The sequence below is a fragment of the Tripterygium wilfordii genome, chromosome 20 (assembly GCF_013401445.1).
Source record: "Tripterygium wilfordii isolate XIE 37 chromosome 20, ASM1340144v1, whole genome shotgun sequence".
NCBI classification, from domain to species: domain Eukaryota; kingdom Viridiplantae; phylum Streptophyta; class Magnoliopsida; order Celastrales; family Celastraceae; genus Tripterygium; species Tripterygium wilfordii.
The window spans coordinates 8,429,340-8,446,568 of record NC_052251.1 but is presented as its reverse complement, the minus strand read 5'-3'; the positions used below and the strand labels follow the sequence as shown (position 1 = coordinate 8,446,568).

Here is a 17,229-nt window from a genome sequence, read left to right as displayed (position 1 = left end):
CTAACGGTAATTAACAGAAGAGTGTATTTTAGGGTTTTTAAACTTTTTAATCATTATATTGCAAGCCATTTTGTTTTTGAATGAGTAAATTGAAAATGACCATATTTTTAGGTGAGTAGTAGGTACATTTCTCTTATAATATTTATATAAAAAAAGACTTTTTAAATTGAGTTTCCATCTTCTTAACATAGCGTTTCGAGGTTTTTAGAAGTTTTAGGTCGTTGGATTAGACTGACGTAAATCCAACGGCCATAATACTGACACAAATACTACCCCTTATCCCCCGTCATTAACTTCCTTTCAGGCACCCCTCCGTTAACCTCCATTAACCCTCCTCGCCGTCAACACCAAGACTCTCGTACCCGAATACAACTAAAGATGGTGGCGATATCGCTGTATAGGGGGAACCTGCACAGGGTCCCCGACGTACCTCGTCGATGGCTAATGCCAAACCCCAAAATTTCTCTGAAAAATTTCAAGTTTCTCCTCCAACGCCGCTCCACAGCGCTCTCTCGCCTCCGCTCAAACACCTCTTCGAGCTGTGGCCCTATTAAAACCGAACATAGTGAGCCCCCAATTGAGAATTGTCAAAAAGAACATGGAGAAGGGACTTCGAAGAATGAAGATTCTACTAGGGAGGGGAAGGAATTGAGAGAATCTGACGCTGTGAAACTGGCCGATGCATCCGATGCGAAATCCGAGGCGCCAGATAAAGCTCCGGATACTGCTACTGACGATGGGAATTTGCAGGTTGCGAATCTGGAGGTACAAAATGGTTCTGCCTTTTGTTAGATTTGGGGATCGGCAATAGGGGCGTTCTGATGATTGATCCCGCCGGGTGTTTTTACAGCTATTTGAGGGTTTTTTCATCAAAAGTCTGAGAAATATATGTAATTGTGTTTGGTGATTAATTACAATCTCTCTCTCTTACAGTGCTTGCTGTTTGCATTTTCCTACCTCTTGTTTCCATTCTTTCCCTTACCCTAACATTGCAATATAATGTTCTTTAATTCATTTTGACTAAGCAAATTAACAATTTCTTTAATGTTTGACTTTGCCAGACAACCAACAAAGTGGAGATTTTAGATGCCAAAGGGAAGAGGAAAAGGGAAATTGAGGAGAAGCTACAAGTTTTGAATTCAAAGAAACATAATCTGGTGCTAGTGTTGAAGCAGGTTGGCTTCTCTTTATCTCTGATTGCTTGCCGGATAATGAATTTGCTAGTGTCACTTATGCTGGACTATCTTTTTCACTCAATAACTGGTTTAAGGGGTGATGTTTGACAGATCTTGAATGTGGAGGAGGAATTAAAGAGACGAAATGGTACGCCAGGAGTGGGCATTCACCCGTCCGGTGCCCCTCTTGGGGGTGCCACAAATGAGTCTGGGTCCATGGATAGACTAGTTGCTTCTAGGATGATATCGGAGGCAAATCTTAGTTGTGATATGGAAGGTGGAGAAGCTGACCAGAATGTGCATTCTCGTCATATGCTTCGAATGAGCAGTACATCTCCATCTTCAGAGTCTCCCCTTAGAAGGGCTTCCAATGGGGTAATATCTATTACTGATATAATTTACAGAGTGAATGAGAAGTCCCATTCATATTGCAATCGGTTCATTTGAATCTCCTTCATTCATTCCTCATTGATTGTAATTATTATAGTGTTGTATTTGAGTTATTGGTAGAATGCAATCAGTGAAATAAATTTCGAATTGTAGTATGCATGTACCACTAGTTAATGGATATTCTAAAACGAATTAAAGTTTGGGTCAGCGCTCATAGTAAGCCCAGTTATGCACATGCTAACTGTTTAATGTGTTGAAAATTTTAATGTAAGTATTGCCTTTTTACTGCCTCAAAGTTTCGGATGTGTAAATATTATGTCAAATGTAGGCGCTATTCCTTGAGAACCTTCAATAAGGTAGGTGTCAGTCATCTTCGCATAATTTACAAAACTACTGCATCACCACATATAGATATTAACCTATGTTAGGGCTTAAGGGTGGAGTTAGTTCTTTTTTTTAAAAAAAAATTTGGGAAGTAGTATATCATTTTTACACATGCAACACACATCTGATTTATCCGGATTTCAGAGAAGCAACCCGTGAAACTTGGAGGATGTGTGTAAAAAAAATGAAAGAGACCTTTGGTAATTTAATATAGTTTCAGTGTTGTTAAAGGCGAAAGGCGCATGACCTATCAAACGCCTGAGGAGCAAGGCGCGCGCCTGAGCGAAGCTAGGCGAAAAAGGGAAAAATTTTATTCCTTTAAATATAAAGATTTTATCCCATTTAATTCTGATCAAATATTAATTAATTTTGAAGGATAATATGATACGAACTTCTGACTAATATAGGTTAAAATTAAATGATATATTAGAAGCAGGAAATGCTCATTTTTGAAGAACATGTGTACTAGATTAACAGACACCTAAGCAAATGCTTTGGTTGCTGTAAGTCACCAAAAGATAGTGTGGCCTTGACACACAGACCTCATTTAGCATTCATGTGATAAAGGCATATAAAGGCTCATTTTTTAGGATTGAGGAACACCACTGATAGACCTGTGATTGAAAAAATATAGCAAGAAGGAGAGTCAGACACCTACGCCAGTGTTGTTGCTGTAAGTCACCAAAGATAGTGGTCTTGACACGTGGACCTCATTTTGACAATCAAGAAATACTTTTGAAATTAAAAAAAGAGATCATTTTGACCTCGATTCTCCTAGGCGTGCGCCCGACCAGCCTTGCGCCTGGTATGAGGCGTGCGCCTAGGCCACGCCTGGCTGAAGCCAGGCGATTAAGGCTAGGCAAGGCACCCATGCTGCACCTCGCCTCGCCTGGAGCTCCTAGGCGTGCGCCCGGCCGCCTCGTGACAACACTGTATAGTTTATTTTGTAAACGATGCTAATTTGGTTGGTTTTATATTTTTCGTGGGTGTTGATCTTATAGTTTAATGCTTGAGTTGTAATTATGATGCTTCAATTTTAGCTTGTAATTGGTATAAATCAGTAATTACTTTCAACGAGGAAAGCTGACATTGCTGTTAGATTCGAAACTTTTCTTTGTTGGAGCTGGTGCATTGATTTCTTCGTCAAGAAATTATGCTGTTGATTGGCTCCTTGAAAAATGAGGGACTGATAAAGCAACTATCTACAAGGTGGTTGTTCAGGAGTATTCTTGTACCTGAATTAGTGTGATTCTTGGCCGTTCAGATTAAATTTGAAATATATATTCTTTTCGTGATCTGTTTTTGAACTAAAACTTGTAGTGGGAATTGATTTCAAGAAAGTAGACAATTTTTAGGGGTACATGTTCTTTCATGAAAGTTAGTTGGGTTCCGTTAATTGTTTGTATCTTCATTGTAGATCCTTCGCTTGCAGTGATGTAATCTAGATGTTAATACATACCATTCTGGGACATGTTGAGAATGTGTGATAGATTTGCCTTGGAAATGGATTTACATAGGCTGCTGTTTTTTTCGCTTAACCCAAAAGTTTTGCTAGTCTGCCTGCCTTATTATAGGGGATATTAGGATTTTGCTTACGCTTCAGCTTTTGCCATTCTTGGCAGTAATTTTAGTTTTGTCTCCCTGTTTATATCTTTAAGCCTCGTGAGCAGAATGCATCAACACTAGCCCTATGAGTTTAGTTGTCATCATTCCATGATTCTGTTGGTCGAACCATCTGTCTAAATGCAGTTTTGTCTGACTATGTGATAATTGGACATCCTAGGTTCTTCAACATATTGCTACTAGGGAGTTTAGAATCTTTAGATACTCTGCCAACATCACGAAGTAGAATATGTGGTATCAGCCAGGTGTCTCCAGCTTTAGTTGCATTGCATTTTGATTTTCAGACCCAGGCTACTGATTGGGGTGCAGAATAAGAAAGATCTGACGAAGCAATATATATGTGCTCTAATGATTGCCATCTAGTTACCGTGCTATTGGTTTGGATGTAGAGTGAATAGCTTTTGATGGTTATGCTTAGGATTGCTAATCAGGTTACTCGTTGACCCACGAGTGAAGGGGAATGAAAGACAGAAAAGAGTTGGGGGAAAAAAACTATTAAATGTGCTTTCTTCAGTTCTTGTTTGTTGCCCTCAGGGCTTTTGGATATTCATTTACACTTGCATGCTTATTGTATGGTGTTCATGAGTTCGAATAGTTTACGGAATAAACATTTGTACTTGCATGATTCTTTCTTCATTTCCTTTATTGATTATTTGACCCTGTATTATATTTTGTCAATTGCATGATGATGCAAGGCATACTAGCCCTTCTCACTTATGGGCTACTATGTGCAGGTTCCACACGCTACTAGAGCAACAAGCTTGGGCACTGCTGGCAGTCCATCACGCTTTGCTCCTACTGTGCACCAAGGCAATCCTTCAAATCTTCCATCAGTGTCTGTATCGGGGACAAATTACATCATGTCTTCTCCATCTCCAGCCGCATCTGGTGGCACCTCCGTTTTCAGAGAGAATCGACTGCCGAGTCCATGGAACTGAAAGCTCTGTTTGTATTCCCATTGCCCGACATAAGGTTCAAGTTACCTTCTTTTTTTGATAAGCAGTTCTGTTTACCTTTGGTAGGCAAACAGAGGGTGGGGGATTTGGATCATGGGCCTTTAGGTGGGAGAGGCCAAGACTTACTTCCCCTAGTTCTCTATACCGTTGCTCGGGTATTCAGTCTTCTAATTGATTTGCTGTATGCCGGCATAAATAATTTACTTAACATCCAATACTTCACATTAATTAAATATTAGATAGGTTATATTTTGGGTTTGGAGTTTTAAAATTATATTAAACTACAAATTTGATTATTTTGTATGTTGTTTTGTTCTTTAAAAGACTATTTCTTGTTTCTTCTGTCTAGAGTTTTACGATGTGGGACACTGGGAGATATGCATGCAATTGCAACATTGGTAAATAGCTCAGTACTTCAACGACTAAATAGGCCTACTACTTCAAGCCTATATTTAGAAAGAAAAAAAAAATCATTATTGCTTGAAAATTGTCTCTAATGGATTCGGGAAGTTTTTGATCACCAAAAAGAAAGAGACTGACAAATATGAACTCCCTACAAATTTCCACCATTACCAATCCTAAACCTCTGGTATTTCTGTTAGGGCCGATGTATATTTGTTGCAACTTTGATTTTGAGTCCGCCAAAAAAAAAATTTCACCATGGACTTGTCAAGCTAAGTTTGCTGCACTGATCTTGGAATAGGGCCAATTGGTAGTTTGGTACTGATCTTGCTCGCCATGGCCCGTCGATCTAAGTTTGCTGCAACTTGAATCTGATCTGCAAAAAGAACATTTTCAGCATGACCCCGTTGATCTAAGTTTGTTGCACTGGTCTTGCTCATTGATCTGGTCTCTCTGGGGTATTGGGTTATTCGGAATTCGGTTCGAAAAACCCGGTTAGGTGACCCCTTAATAGGTTTACCGAGTAGGTCACTCCACTATCAAAAAATACTGGGTCAGGTCAAACCCGGTCCGATAACCCGAATCCGGCTCGGTGGACACCCAGAACCCCCATAACAATCTCCAAATTTCACCATGAATAATAAACTGAGGCAATCTTTTTACGGTCCCTCTTTGGAACCTTCGTGCATTGATTTTGCTGAAAATCAACAATGGCCCTTTTAAATGTGATCTGTACTTCACTACTTTTTTCTTTTTCTTTTTTTTTTGATAAACTACTTCACTACTCCTGCCTAATGTAGTGTCAATGTTTTTCCACATTTTCTTCCCTACGAGGTTGACTGGTTTTCCTTGATTTGTGCATGTCATTCTTACATTCTTGCGCTGGGACCATCTAAAGCAGAGTTGTATAATGCCAAGAAACAATAGATACTCTTCCTACATAAGAATCGGTTAATACTTAATAGCATAGTAACTTCTTATATGTTTAGATTTTGGAACTTCTTATAACCTAGCCGGTTATTTTTTCGGAGTTAAGGCATAAAGCATCTCGTCGAGGTCGAGAGTTCGATTCTAAACTGACATCATTATTTTCAAATGATTTGCATTGGGCCTCGGCCTAACTAACCTGTTGGATGAGTTTGCACATGTATAGTCTGGCTCGAATTTGGGCTTAGTGGACAGTTAAAAGAACATGCCTAGCAAATTAGAAAAAGGCTTCAAAACAGAGTGCGGTGAATGCCTTTATTTAGTGACATAAAGCATTTCAATGGAGAAGAGAATTATTAGAATAAAACTTGTCTAGATAAAAATACAGTAACCAAGCTATACAATACAGGGTACCTAATGCAAAGAACAGAAACTTGCGTTAACAAATGATAAATCAGATTGGTATTGATCAAGGAATTCCTTTACTTGGAGCTATCATTCAGTATGTGTGCTTGTGTGTATTTCAATAGGATAATTTACAAAACAAATTACTGAACAATGGGTGTCCCACTACTCTATCAAACCCCCATTATTGGGATGAGAATCATGAACCAGTAGCCTCTGCTACTGGTTTTTCACTTTCACTAATCTTTTTGAGTTTCTACTTCCATGTTATGTGATGAAATGTGAGTATGCTTGAGCAGAACTTTACGACGAGTTGTTGCTTGAACATTCTGTGATCCGACAAGGTTTTCACATCCGGTTTCCTCATGCAATGGCGCATCATCTTCCTTGTTATTCTCCCCCTCAGAGGCAATGGAAGTTGGACTACAACATACTGATCTTCCACCATAAGATGAGTAGGCTTGATAGTCTTCATCAGAGTTATCTTCTCTCAAATCTCCGAATTTCAGTCTATAAGCATCAACTTCAGCCTCTAGAACCTTAATATCTTCATCTCTCTTTGCGAGCAAATCTTTCGTCGCTTGTAGGGCTTCTTCGTCGTACTCTGCCTGCTCCTCCATCATTCTTTGATACTGTAATGCCTCCATCTGAACTGCTGCCTTCTCTGCCTGCAGCCGGGTGATCATCGCCATGGCATTGTTAGCTGCAACCGCGGAAGCACTTCTTTCTTCATCCAGTTCCATGTATAAATCCATCAGCGACTTGCGATCCAACTTAACCTGTCTCTTCAAATGATGCAGGATCGATTCCCCATCTCCTTCAACCGGTTCTGCAGACAACTCGCTAGTCTTTTCGAGCAATGATCTCCTTTGTAGCCTGGTTCCCCACCTAGGGCTGTTTGTAGCAGAATCTGATAATGGGATTCCGAAAAATCGGTTTCCTCTGCCAAAATTTGGGGTCTTGTCTTGATTCACATCCTCATCCTTCAGCAATGGCACAACAGCAGATCTTACGTCTTCTCTTGCTGGCACAGAAAAATTGCACATTACCAAAGCCATAAGACACACAGTAGCAGTTGCAGTGTAGACAATATTAAATAATGCAACTTTTGGTTACTGATAGAATTGTCAATCTCTAACTCAGTTACCGAATATTCAAACATTCCGACTTGGGAAGTCAAAGTTGAAAATTGCTCCAATTTACACACATGAGCATCAGCGAGTCTATTGTCTGAACAGTGAGAAATCTGCGCATGTGTATAAATGATAACAATTTTTAAGTTTCGATTTCTAAGTTGAAATGTTTGGAAATTCGGTGATCGAGTTGAACCTACTCAACTCTTTCCGTGACCAAAAATCACCCCTAGACAATGTAGTACAACACAAACAAAAAAAGAAAGAAAAATTGGAACAGATCTAGCATTGCTTACCGGCGTTTGTGGCAATAATCTCATCCCCTACAACTTCTGATTGATTGTCAGGCATAAACTTAAGCTCTGTATATCGAATGTGTGGCAAATCCAAATCATTTCTAGCCGAAAACGATGCTCGTCGAGAAGGAGCAGGAGCATGTGAAACCATTCCACCATTTTTCCCCTTGGGATAAGATGATTTAACCTTCAATGGCTCTCCACAACAAGAACATTTGTGAATGCTACTCTTCTCAACTTGGGCATCGTCTTTCCTTCCGGCGGGCAACGACAAATGAACTTCATGATCATCATCAACAAACAACTCAATGTCCTTATGAAGAATCCCCACAAGGGACTTGTATGTATCGCAATCCGATTCCTTCTCTGTTGCGAATGACAGCAGACAAGCTTCGCACATTTGTCTTATGTCAGAGAGCTTTTTGTGAACATGACAATATGCCAGAGACGAAACATTCTTCTTGTGGGACTCGCATATGGATTCATTGTAGTAGAAATCTCGACTCTTACGAACGAGGACGTGATCGATCCTCGTACAGAGCAAGCATGGGATTCGCAATTCGAAGAACTTGGCGAACTCATTCGCGAGAAACGCCAGCAACCCATCAATGAAAAGTAGAATGATCAGCAGCCATTCGAGCACAGCATAGATCAAGAAGTGAGCAAACCGTCCGAGTTCTTGTTCAACAAAGCACTTGAATGTACGTTTGGCCATAATTAGTTTCTTCTTCAATTCAAATTGAACAATAGATAGAAGAAGATCATGACCTTGGAGATCAATGAATGAACTGGTCCCAGATCATGACCTTCTCTCTCACTGGAGGTAGGTTTGTGTGAGAGAATATGTTTGTCTGTTTGTTTGCTTAAGATTTCAAGATTATGGGTGGTGAGTTTCAAGTGGCTAAAGATAGGAGAAGCTACTCACACAAATTGAGGTTGAGAGGAAGATAATATGCCACAATTAACGCTGTATCAAGGAATGGCCTGAAAAAAAAGAGACTATTATGGTGGCAGGGGAAATTTTAAGCCACCTTTTTTTCTTTATTTACAACCAAAAATACCCAAGATATGTGAGGAATAAAACACAAAATGATGTATGTTTTTTTTAGATCCACTCTTTGTATTGGGAAATTCATGAGTACATGGAATGAATTTTTGTTGGTAATAAAAGATCCAACCAGCTTAACATGACATTCGAATAGTTGAGTGTGCGTATACCTCGGGTCTTTTTTAAGTAACTGATGAACCATCAAACCCAACATGTCATTCGGATAGTTAAGTGAGCGTAAATCTCAAAACAAAAGAACAGTTCGTACCATGTCGACGACATGAGAGATTGGAATCAAATTCACAACGTTCAAAGAAAATAAGTTTACTCCTAATCATTAGGTTAAGAACTAATTCAATTCGTTCCTTAATGCTTATTATTTAACTAGCAACATCTCGACATAGATAGTGGGCTCGTTTGGGCAACCATTTTACACGACAATATATCGTTTTGACTCACCAAACAGTTTTTTCTTGGCGGATAAACTGAGACAGTTTTGTGACAATATTATTGTCATTTGAAAAAAGTCTCTATTTGAACAATTCCGTAATTTTGTTGCAACGTTTTTCCATTTGTACCCTTGATTTTATTTGAACCGACCAAATTGTCCTCTCTCCTCTCTTCTAGTGCGATCTCTCTCCTCCCTCAAGAGCTCTGCTTCTTCGTCCAAGTTTTCTCTTCCAAGAAGTTATTCACGAAAGGCTGCTTCCAAAACTCACTCTCATCATACTTCCAATACTCCTCTCTTTCACCTAGTGTTGCCTGTGGCATTAAGTTCCCATTTGAAGTAGAGACCTAGCTATGATTGGGTTGTGAAACATGACTATGGAGAGAAAGGGGTCAAAGGCTCAAGCTTGATCCCAATGTATCAGCACACCTGTACAGGTCCTTCAATTCGTCTTTGCTTTTGTCTCTGTTAGGGGTAAGACAGATAAACCAAGCAGGATCAAAGCAGAGATTATATTAATATCTGGATAGTTTCAGATGAGGCGCTCAAGTTCACGCACAAGAGCTCTTACAGATTAGTACTGCGTTCAACATACATAAATCCTAGCTAGGACATAAACATAAGAAAAGACATAATACTCCTTAAGCCAAAAGACCTAATCTGATACAGGTCCTTCGTCTTTATCTGATAGATCCCTTTCAACCTTTAACCTTGCAAGATGAGGAATGGTGGAAGAAATTACAAAGAATAACAAGAACAGAGGAAACACAAAGACAAACTCTTCTTCATTTCGTAAAACTCCCTCAATGCAGATCTAATACAAGCTTATATATTCAGCTTAACCGACTTAGACTTGCCACGTCAGCTACAAATGCCTAATATAACCCTAGGTTCATATCATTATCACTGCATGTATCATCTACAGCAATTGAAAGACAAAAAAAGGAATAAATTTTTAGGGGTTTTCAGTTTTGGTGTCAAATGTTGACGTGTGAAAGAGATAGGGCTATTGTTAACTTGAGTTAATGACCAACTTGAGTTAGTTCACATTGGTTACATTACTTATTTTGTTTATTTTATTAAACAAATTTTTTATGGTCCACAACTGCGTAGCCATAATTTTTTTAATATTTAATATTTTTGGTAAAAATAAAAAAAATAATACCCCTGCACGTAATTTGTCACAACAATTTTAACATCAATATGTTACCTGCAAAAGTACAACCAAACATCGACCAACATTTTAGGAATCATATATATTACCATTTTTTATCAGCATATATATATTGTTAAAATTGTCTATCAAACGGACCCACACTGTATTTATTTTGAAGAGTTGGATCAAGATTCAACGGTTTAGACTCAAGTCTCTCCCTTGATTTAATTGTAGTATATATTATAGACAAAATATGATTGTAAAAAATGATAGCAGATATGGTGGCTGAAATGCTAGTGCATAGTAATATTTGGTTGTGCTTTTGTTGGTAGCATATATGTGTTAAAATTGTTGTGACAAATAACGTGTAGAGATAACTTGTAGCATATTGAAATAAATAACAAAAAATATATAATATTAATAAATACATTTTAATTAATTTAATAAAAATAAAACTTAGATAAATTTTGTCCAAATACTAATAGAGCTGAGTTGGTCAGCCACGTGTCTAAACACATTCATGGTTCAATAGAACAGGGGTATCGTTAAAAGCAAGGTTATAACAGGTATGTGCATACAAGTTTCCGAAGATCGTCCAAATTTGGACAATTTGAGAATGGTAGCAGAATGAATTGCCTTGGAATTCTCATCCGGAAATTGTCGATTGGTGACTCTGTACAATATATGTTAGTTGAATAATATATTGTGGTTTTAAATTGTTCATTAATATTAATATTGCTGTTTTAATTTTTTTTTAAAAACACATGAGAAAATTAATAAAAGTGGACAAAAGTGTCCTGTGAATATATATATATAGAAGATAGAAGAATTCTCACATCCACATCAATTATACGCACCAATTTTACGCACTTGAAATCCAATGATTGTAATAAAGCACATCAAAAGTGGAGACCACACATTTTTTGTGGGTCCCGCTACATTTATGATTGAAAACCAAGTATGAATAGTTGGTGTGTATGTGAGAATTCCTTATATATATATATATATATATATATATATATATATATAAAATAATTCTTGTATGTGAACCAAAAGTGTAAAACAACTTTGTGAACTTCAAATCTAATGGTTGTAATAATACAAAACAAAAGTGGGGAACATAAATTTTTGCGGGACACATCACATATATGGTTGAAAAGTAGGTTCACTTTTTTGGTTCAGATAGGAGAATTATTCTATATATATAATTTCACTTTTGAAAACACTTAAAAAATAGAGTACAAAAGTTATTAATTTACGGGTATCTACATAAGAGAATTTTTGTATATATATATATATCATCAAAGATAACTTTCTTTGCATTTGTTTTCTTGATAATTACCATCAAATTAAGAAAACTTTGGTTTTATCAGTGCCGACTACCTCTTGATCCTTTTTCATTAGAGCCAATTATATACATGCCAAAAACAATTTAAACACCACCACTAATCCCAATGCCTTAAACGTTTTCGAACCACTCATTTAATACAATGATTTTTTCTTAATAAGGGTTTTTTTTTTAAAAAAACACCACCACTAATCCCAATGCCTCAAACGTCCTTTGGAACCACTCTTAGTACTATGATTTTTTTTAAAATAATCAATTTAGTACATTGATTTAATAAAATATATAACAAGTATGTGCATACAAGTTTCCGAAAATTGTCCAATTTTGGACAATTTGAGAATAGTAGCAAAATGAATTGCCTTGAAAATTATCCAAATTTGGACAATTTGAGAATGGCAGCAAAATGAATTGCCTTGGAATTCTCACCGGGAAATTTTCGTTTGGTGGCTCTGTACAACTGTACAATATATGCTAGTTGCATAGAATTCATGCCGCATATCTGCTATTAAAATTGTCCAGCATTTCTGATAACGTATCTGCTACTTTGAAAATGGTTTACCAAACTAGGCCAATATATTGTGGTCTTAAATTGTTCATTAATATTAATATTACTGTTTTAATTTTTTTTAAAAACACATGAGAAAATTAATAAAAGTGGACAAAAGTGTGGTGTGAATATATATATATATATATATTTATTTATTTTGAAGATAGAAGAATTCTCAAATGCACATCAATTATACGCACCAACTTTACGCATTTGAAATCAAATGACCGTAATAAAGCACATCAAAAGTGGGGACCACACATTTGTTGTGGGTCCCGTTACATCTATGATTGGAAAGCAAGTACTTGATGTGTATGTGAGAATTTGTTTTATATATATATATGCCATCAAAGATATCTATTCATTTTTTTTCTTGATAATTTCCATCAATTAAGGAAACTTTGGTTTTATCAGCGCCTAGTACCTCTTGATCCTTTTTCATTAGAGCCAATTATATACATGCCAAAAACAATTTAAACACCACCACTAATCCCAATGCCTTAAACGTCCTTTGGAACCACTAATTTAGTACAATGATTTTATTTTTTTTTAAATAGTCAATTTAGTACATTGATTTCTCTGTCAAAGAATGCTGAATTAGCACGGTTACAGACTCTGCTTGTGCTTTGTCCCTTAGTAGCTAGCTGTTGTTGATATATTCAGGGCCAATATTGATCACTTTGCTCCTCACAAGACCTAAACCATACCAAGCATTGTAGCATAAACCATGTCTGGTTCAAAGTCTAGAGTTTGTTATGCTAATTATATGCTTCTTCTACTCTTTTCCTTCAGCTTGCGGAACGAGCTCGGTATGGCATACCAGGAGAAGTTTCTGGGACTGGGGGAGAAGGTGAAAGTGAATGTCATGAACAGATTAGGCAAGGGACAGAGTCTCAGCCTTCATTGCCAGTCCAAAGACAACGATCTCGGCCAACAAAGTGTCGCGGATGGAGGGGAATATGGATGGGATTTCACGACCAATATAATTGGAAACACACTATTTTACTGTGACATGGGATGGAAGAGCACAGATCAGTTCCATTTCGACTCGTATACTAGTACAAGAGACCATGTTCGATGCAAGACTGACTGCACTTGGCTTGTAGCAGGAGAAGGCATCTATGGCAAAAATGATCAAACAGGATTTTGGGAATTCATTTACCATTGGTGATGAATTGTACAATCACTGATAAGTGTATATATGTATGTTTACATATTGCACTTTAAATAAAGGCACCTGTGACTATCTATCTCTACTTATATAATAAGGATAATAAAGTTTGTACGTGTTCACTCCTTTATATATATTTAATCTCTTGTGTTTCCTAGGTGATAGGTGGGAGATATTTTTTAGAGAGAGAAACAAGTAAACAACATGGTTGTTGTTACATAAGTTGGAACTTGTGAACATAAGCGAGGGAGGTGGGTTTGGGGTGGTTGGGAAGGGATGAGGTGGCGTCGGAGTTGGCCAGATCGAGCGACTTTTCTCGCGTAAAGTCGTGGACTTCAACAACAGTGTGGGTTGGGTTACCTTCACGACGGGCTAGGGAAGCTTTTTGGGTGGCCAGAGGACCGTGGCGAAACTGGTCTTTAGCCGTGGTGTGGTGGGGGAGAAAAAAATTAACGTTTGGTTATATATTTTTTCAAAGTTTCAGGTTTTTCGAATTTAATCCCTCATTTATCAAACTTTCATAGTTTTACCCATTTATTTTTATTACGTTTCGCTCACGCTCTTTTTTCCAGATTTTGAATTACTCCCAATTTTAAGATTTGTTCAAATAGACCCCTCAAAATCTATAATTTTACAAGAAATGTCCCGACTAATTTCTCATTAATATTGTTTTTATTAATCTTTTCAAAAAACACATGAGAAATTAATAAAAAGTGTGGTCAATTTCCATATAGAATACATGCCAAAAAAATTTTAAACACCACCACTAATCCCAATGCCTTAACCTTAATTTTCTACCACATTAATTTAGTACATTAATTTTTTATAATCAATTCATACATTGATTACTACGTCAAAGAATGCTGAATTAGCACGGTGACAGACTCTGGCTTGTGCTTCATCAATAATAGGGATCCCAAAAATTAAAATATCAAGTGTCTCAAATATGATGTGTCACAAAATGAATAATTTACTTTATTTTCAACTAAAATACAAGGAGCCCACACAAATTCACTCATTGCTTGATACATCGTATTTGTGACATTTGGGACACTAAAAATTTGGGACGCCCATCATTTTTGTTTTTTTGTTTTTTTTTGGATAAATGCCTATCATTTTTGTTAGCAAACAACAGTGATATGGGTATCCTAAAAATTAGTATCAAAGTATAACATTATTGGGAGCAGCGGAGCAATCACATTAGAGAGAAATAACTAGTTTAGATAACCAAAACTTTATATTTGGATAAAATTTGTGTGCATCAGAATTGGATATGCATAATGAAGATTTGCAAAAGTGGGAATTCCATTTATAGGGTCCCAGAATCTGAAAACATAAAATCAAATCAAATCTGATTAATTGTTATATTTTTATATCCCAACCCTTTGAGTACCATTGCAAATGACGAGAGGTGGTTTCGTTTATGTGTGCCCAAAGTTTGATTCCAATGAGAGCATATTTCTCAGTGATATTTCAAAAACAAAACGACTTGAAATGTCTTCAAGCCCCTCGGGTTTACTTTGGATTTTCACCTTATTTTTTATTTAAAGAATCAAGACAATATGCTCCCACCACCCTTTTTTTTTTCCCATACAAGGCTCCGATAAATTTTAAATACCACAGTAGCACTCTCTTATTATTATTTTTTTTTATCGAAATGGCATTTGACACTGTTCAAAACAACGTCATCAACAATGACGTTGCTAGCGATAGCGTCGTCATTAACCTAAAAGTTTTATAAAACGCAATGATATTGTGTATGATAACGTCATTCATTTTTTTTAAAATAATAATTAATTTATTTTAGAAAAATCTTGTTCTTCACGAAACTTGCAAGCGAACTCGCCGATGAACTTTGGCAACAGGCTTGTTGCTATCAATAAAACCAGCCTGTAAGTGAAATTAATCAAGTGAGCACTTGAATCATATTTTTGATGAATCATTAGTCCTCTGTAGCAACAAACATTTCGGATCTGAGGAAGAGGGGCGGCCACCTCTTCTTTTCTTCTGGGCGAACACACTCGAATCATTCTTGATCATGTTTATGATCTACCTCCTTTATCATGAATCATTCGGTTCCAAAGCCAGATCAGAGAAAAACCACAGCACAAATTGAGAAAAACAATTTGTAGACAAATAAAATATCAACCAAAATAGAAAAGTTTGACTGATTCTCTCTCCCTCCTTGTCTACGAATTTAAATCCTCTCTAGAAGGAAATCCATGCCATGTGTTTGTCAGATCTGGTTGTGCATGCCCTGGGTGCATAGGTCGAGCATAGGTGGAGATCCGATTTGGATTTGGGACCATAAAAAGAGTGGAAATCCGATTGTCGTCGCATAAGGGACGAACTTGTTGAGCTCCTGCAAATCGTCTTCTTTAATCAATTTTTTATTTTTTCTCTCAAAATTCAATTACACTTTTTGAACGAGCTTCTTTAGAGAAAAAAAAATTTGTGGATGTTGTTTCCATCAGCATCAATAGTGTGTTTTTTTTTTTAAAATTTTAAATCAATGACGTTTTAAATACCATTTCGGTAAAAAAAAAAAAGTCTTGTTATGGTGTTTAAAATTTATCAGAGGTCTTGTATGGAAAAAAAAAAGGAATTTTATAAAAATGACCTAATTAAAAAGTCAAACAAGTTAAATGATATAGTTTTTTCAAAACTGTAAAATTGGCCTAGTTTGACTTTTTTGGACCCAAATACCCTTAAAGTTGAAAATATCATTTGTTCCACTCACAATACCAGAATACACATAACCCTCCTAACGGCTTTCCTCCCACGCACCGTATTTCTCATCATCTTATCTGCACTTGAACATTTCTGTCAGAACTTGTTCTATAGAGCTTGAAAAAGCCAGATCGGGTTCTAAGTTATTTGTGATCGTTGTTATCGTAAGTCTGAAGAGAGGTTTTGTTGGTGAAAATTTCATACCACTTTTGGCAGGTGAGTACATCTATATTCTGAGTAATTTTGTTCTATATGTTTCTCAATTGTATATGAAGTTTTGAACGAACACATTGTCTACTCATAGCATCTGTGTAGTCAAGCATAATGAGTTTGTAGTCGAGCAAATGTATATGTAGTCAAGCAGTTGTGTTTATACGATCGAGCAAAGTTGTTTATGGTCGAGAAAAATTATTTTCGGTCGAGCAAAGTTATTTTGGTCGATCAAAGTTGTTGATGGTCGAATTTTTTGAATTTGTGGTCGAGCAATTGTTTAATTTGTCGGTCGAGTATATTTTTATGTTGTCATTCATACCTACTTACGTTTTTTTGTGGTTTTTTGTTATTTTCAGGAATGACATCTATTGATTTTGTGATCCTTTATGGTGGCCAGTGGGAAATTTGTCGAGGGATTTACAAATACAAAGGTGGGAAAAGCCAACTTGTAATAGTGTCCGAAGCAATTTCTTTTGCAGAATTTGTGGATTTGATATATGAGTTAATTGAAGTGGATTGTAGTGCTAGTGAATTATTGATGAAATTTGCTTATAATACACATTTTGATATGGAAAAAAAAGAAAAAGAAATAAAATAGTGGAAAATACATGCTCGACCAAAGAAAATAATTGCTATTGGCTACATAAAAAAAATGCTCAACTACTGAAAACAGATGCTCGACTAAGGAAACAGATGCTCAATTAAGGAAACAGATGCTCCACTACAGAAAACAAATGCTCTACTAAAGAAAACATAAGCTCGACTACAGAAAAATCATACTTTTTCATATACTATTCACAAAAGTACTATATTATTCATAAAAACTGGCAAAATATATATGCTCGATTGACAAAAAAATTTGCTCGACCATGACCAT

At 36.6% G+C, this 17,229-nt stretch overlaps 3 protein-coding genes across 3 annotated transcripts; 2 read left to right on the top strand and 1 right to left on the bottom strand.

The window, feature by feature from the left end:
• The first annotated feature begins 257 nt into the window (after positions 1-257).
• On the top strand, positions 258-4,870 carry LOC119987290. The gene is made up of 4 exons (XM_038832160.1): positions 258-765; positions 1,062-1,175; positions 1,287-1,550; positions 4,307-4,870. Exons 1-4 carry the CDS (start codon positions 379-381, stop codon positions 4,508-4,510), a joined length of 969 nt encoding a protein of 322 aa, XP_038688088.1. The 5' UTR covers positions 258-378; the 3' UTR covers positions 4,511-4,870.
• Positions 4,871-6,392: 1,522 nt separating this feature from the next.
• On the bottom strand, positions 6,393-8,406 carry LOC119986457 (probable myosin-binding protein 5). Its single transcript, XM_038831014.1, has 2 exons — positions 7,692-8,406; positions 6,393-7,277 (listed from the first exon to the last, which is right to left on the bottom strand). The coding sequence occupies exons 1-2, from the start codon at positions 8,404-8,406 to the stop codon at positions 6,502-6,504; spliced, it is 1,491 nt and encodes a 496-aa protein (XP_038686942.1). The 3' UTR covers positions 6,393-6,501.
• Positions 8,407-12,461: 4,055 nt separating this feature from the next.
• Positions 12,462-13,409, top strand: LOC119986925 (self-incompatibility protein S1-like). Its single transcript, XM_038831613.1, has 2 exons — positions 12,462-12,550; positions 13,031-13,409. The coding sequence occupies exons 1-2, from the start codon at positions 12,462-12,464 to the stop codon at positions 13,407-13,409; spliced, it is 468 nt and encodes a 155-aa protein (XP_038687541.1).
• The last annotated feature ends 3,820 nt before the right edge of the window (positions 13,410-17,229 follow it).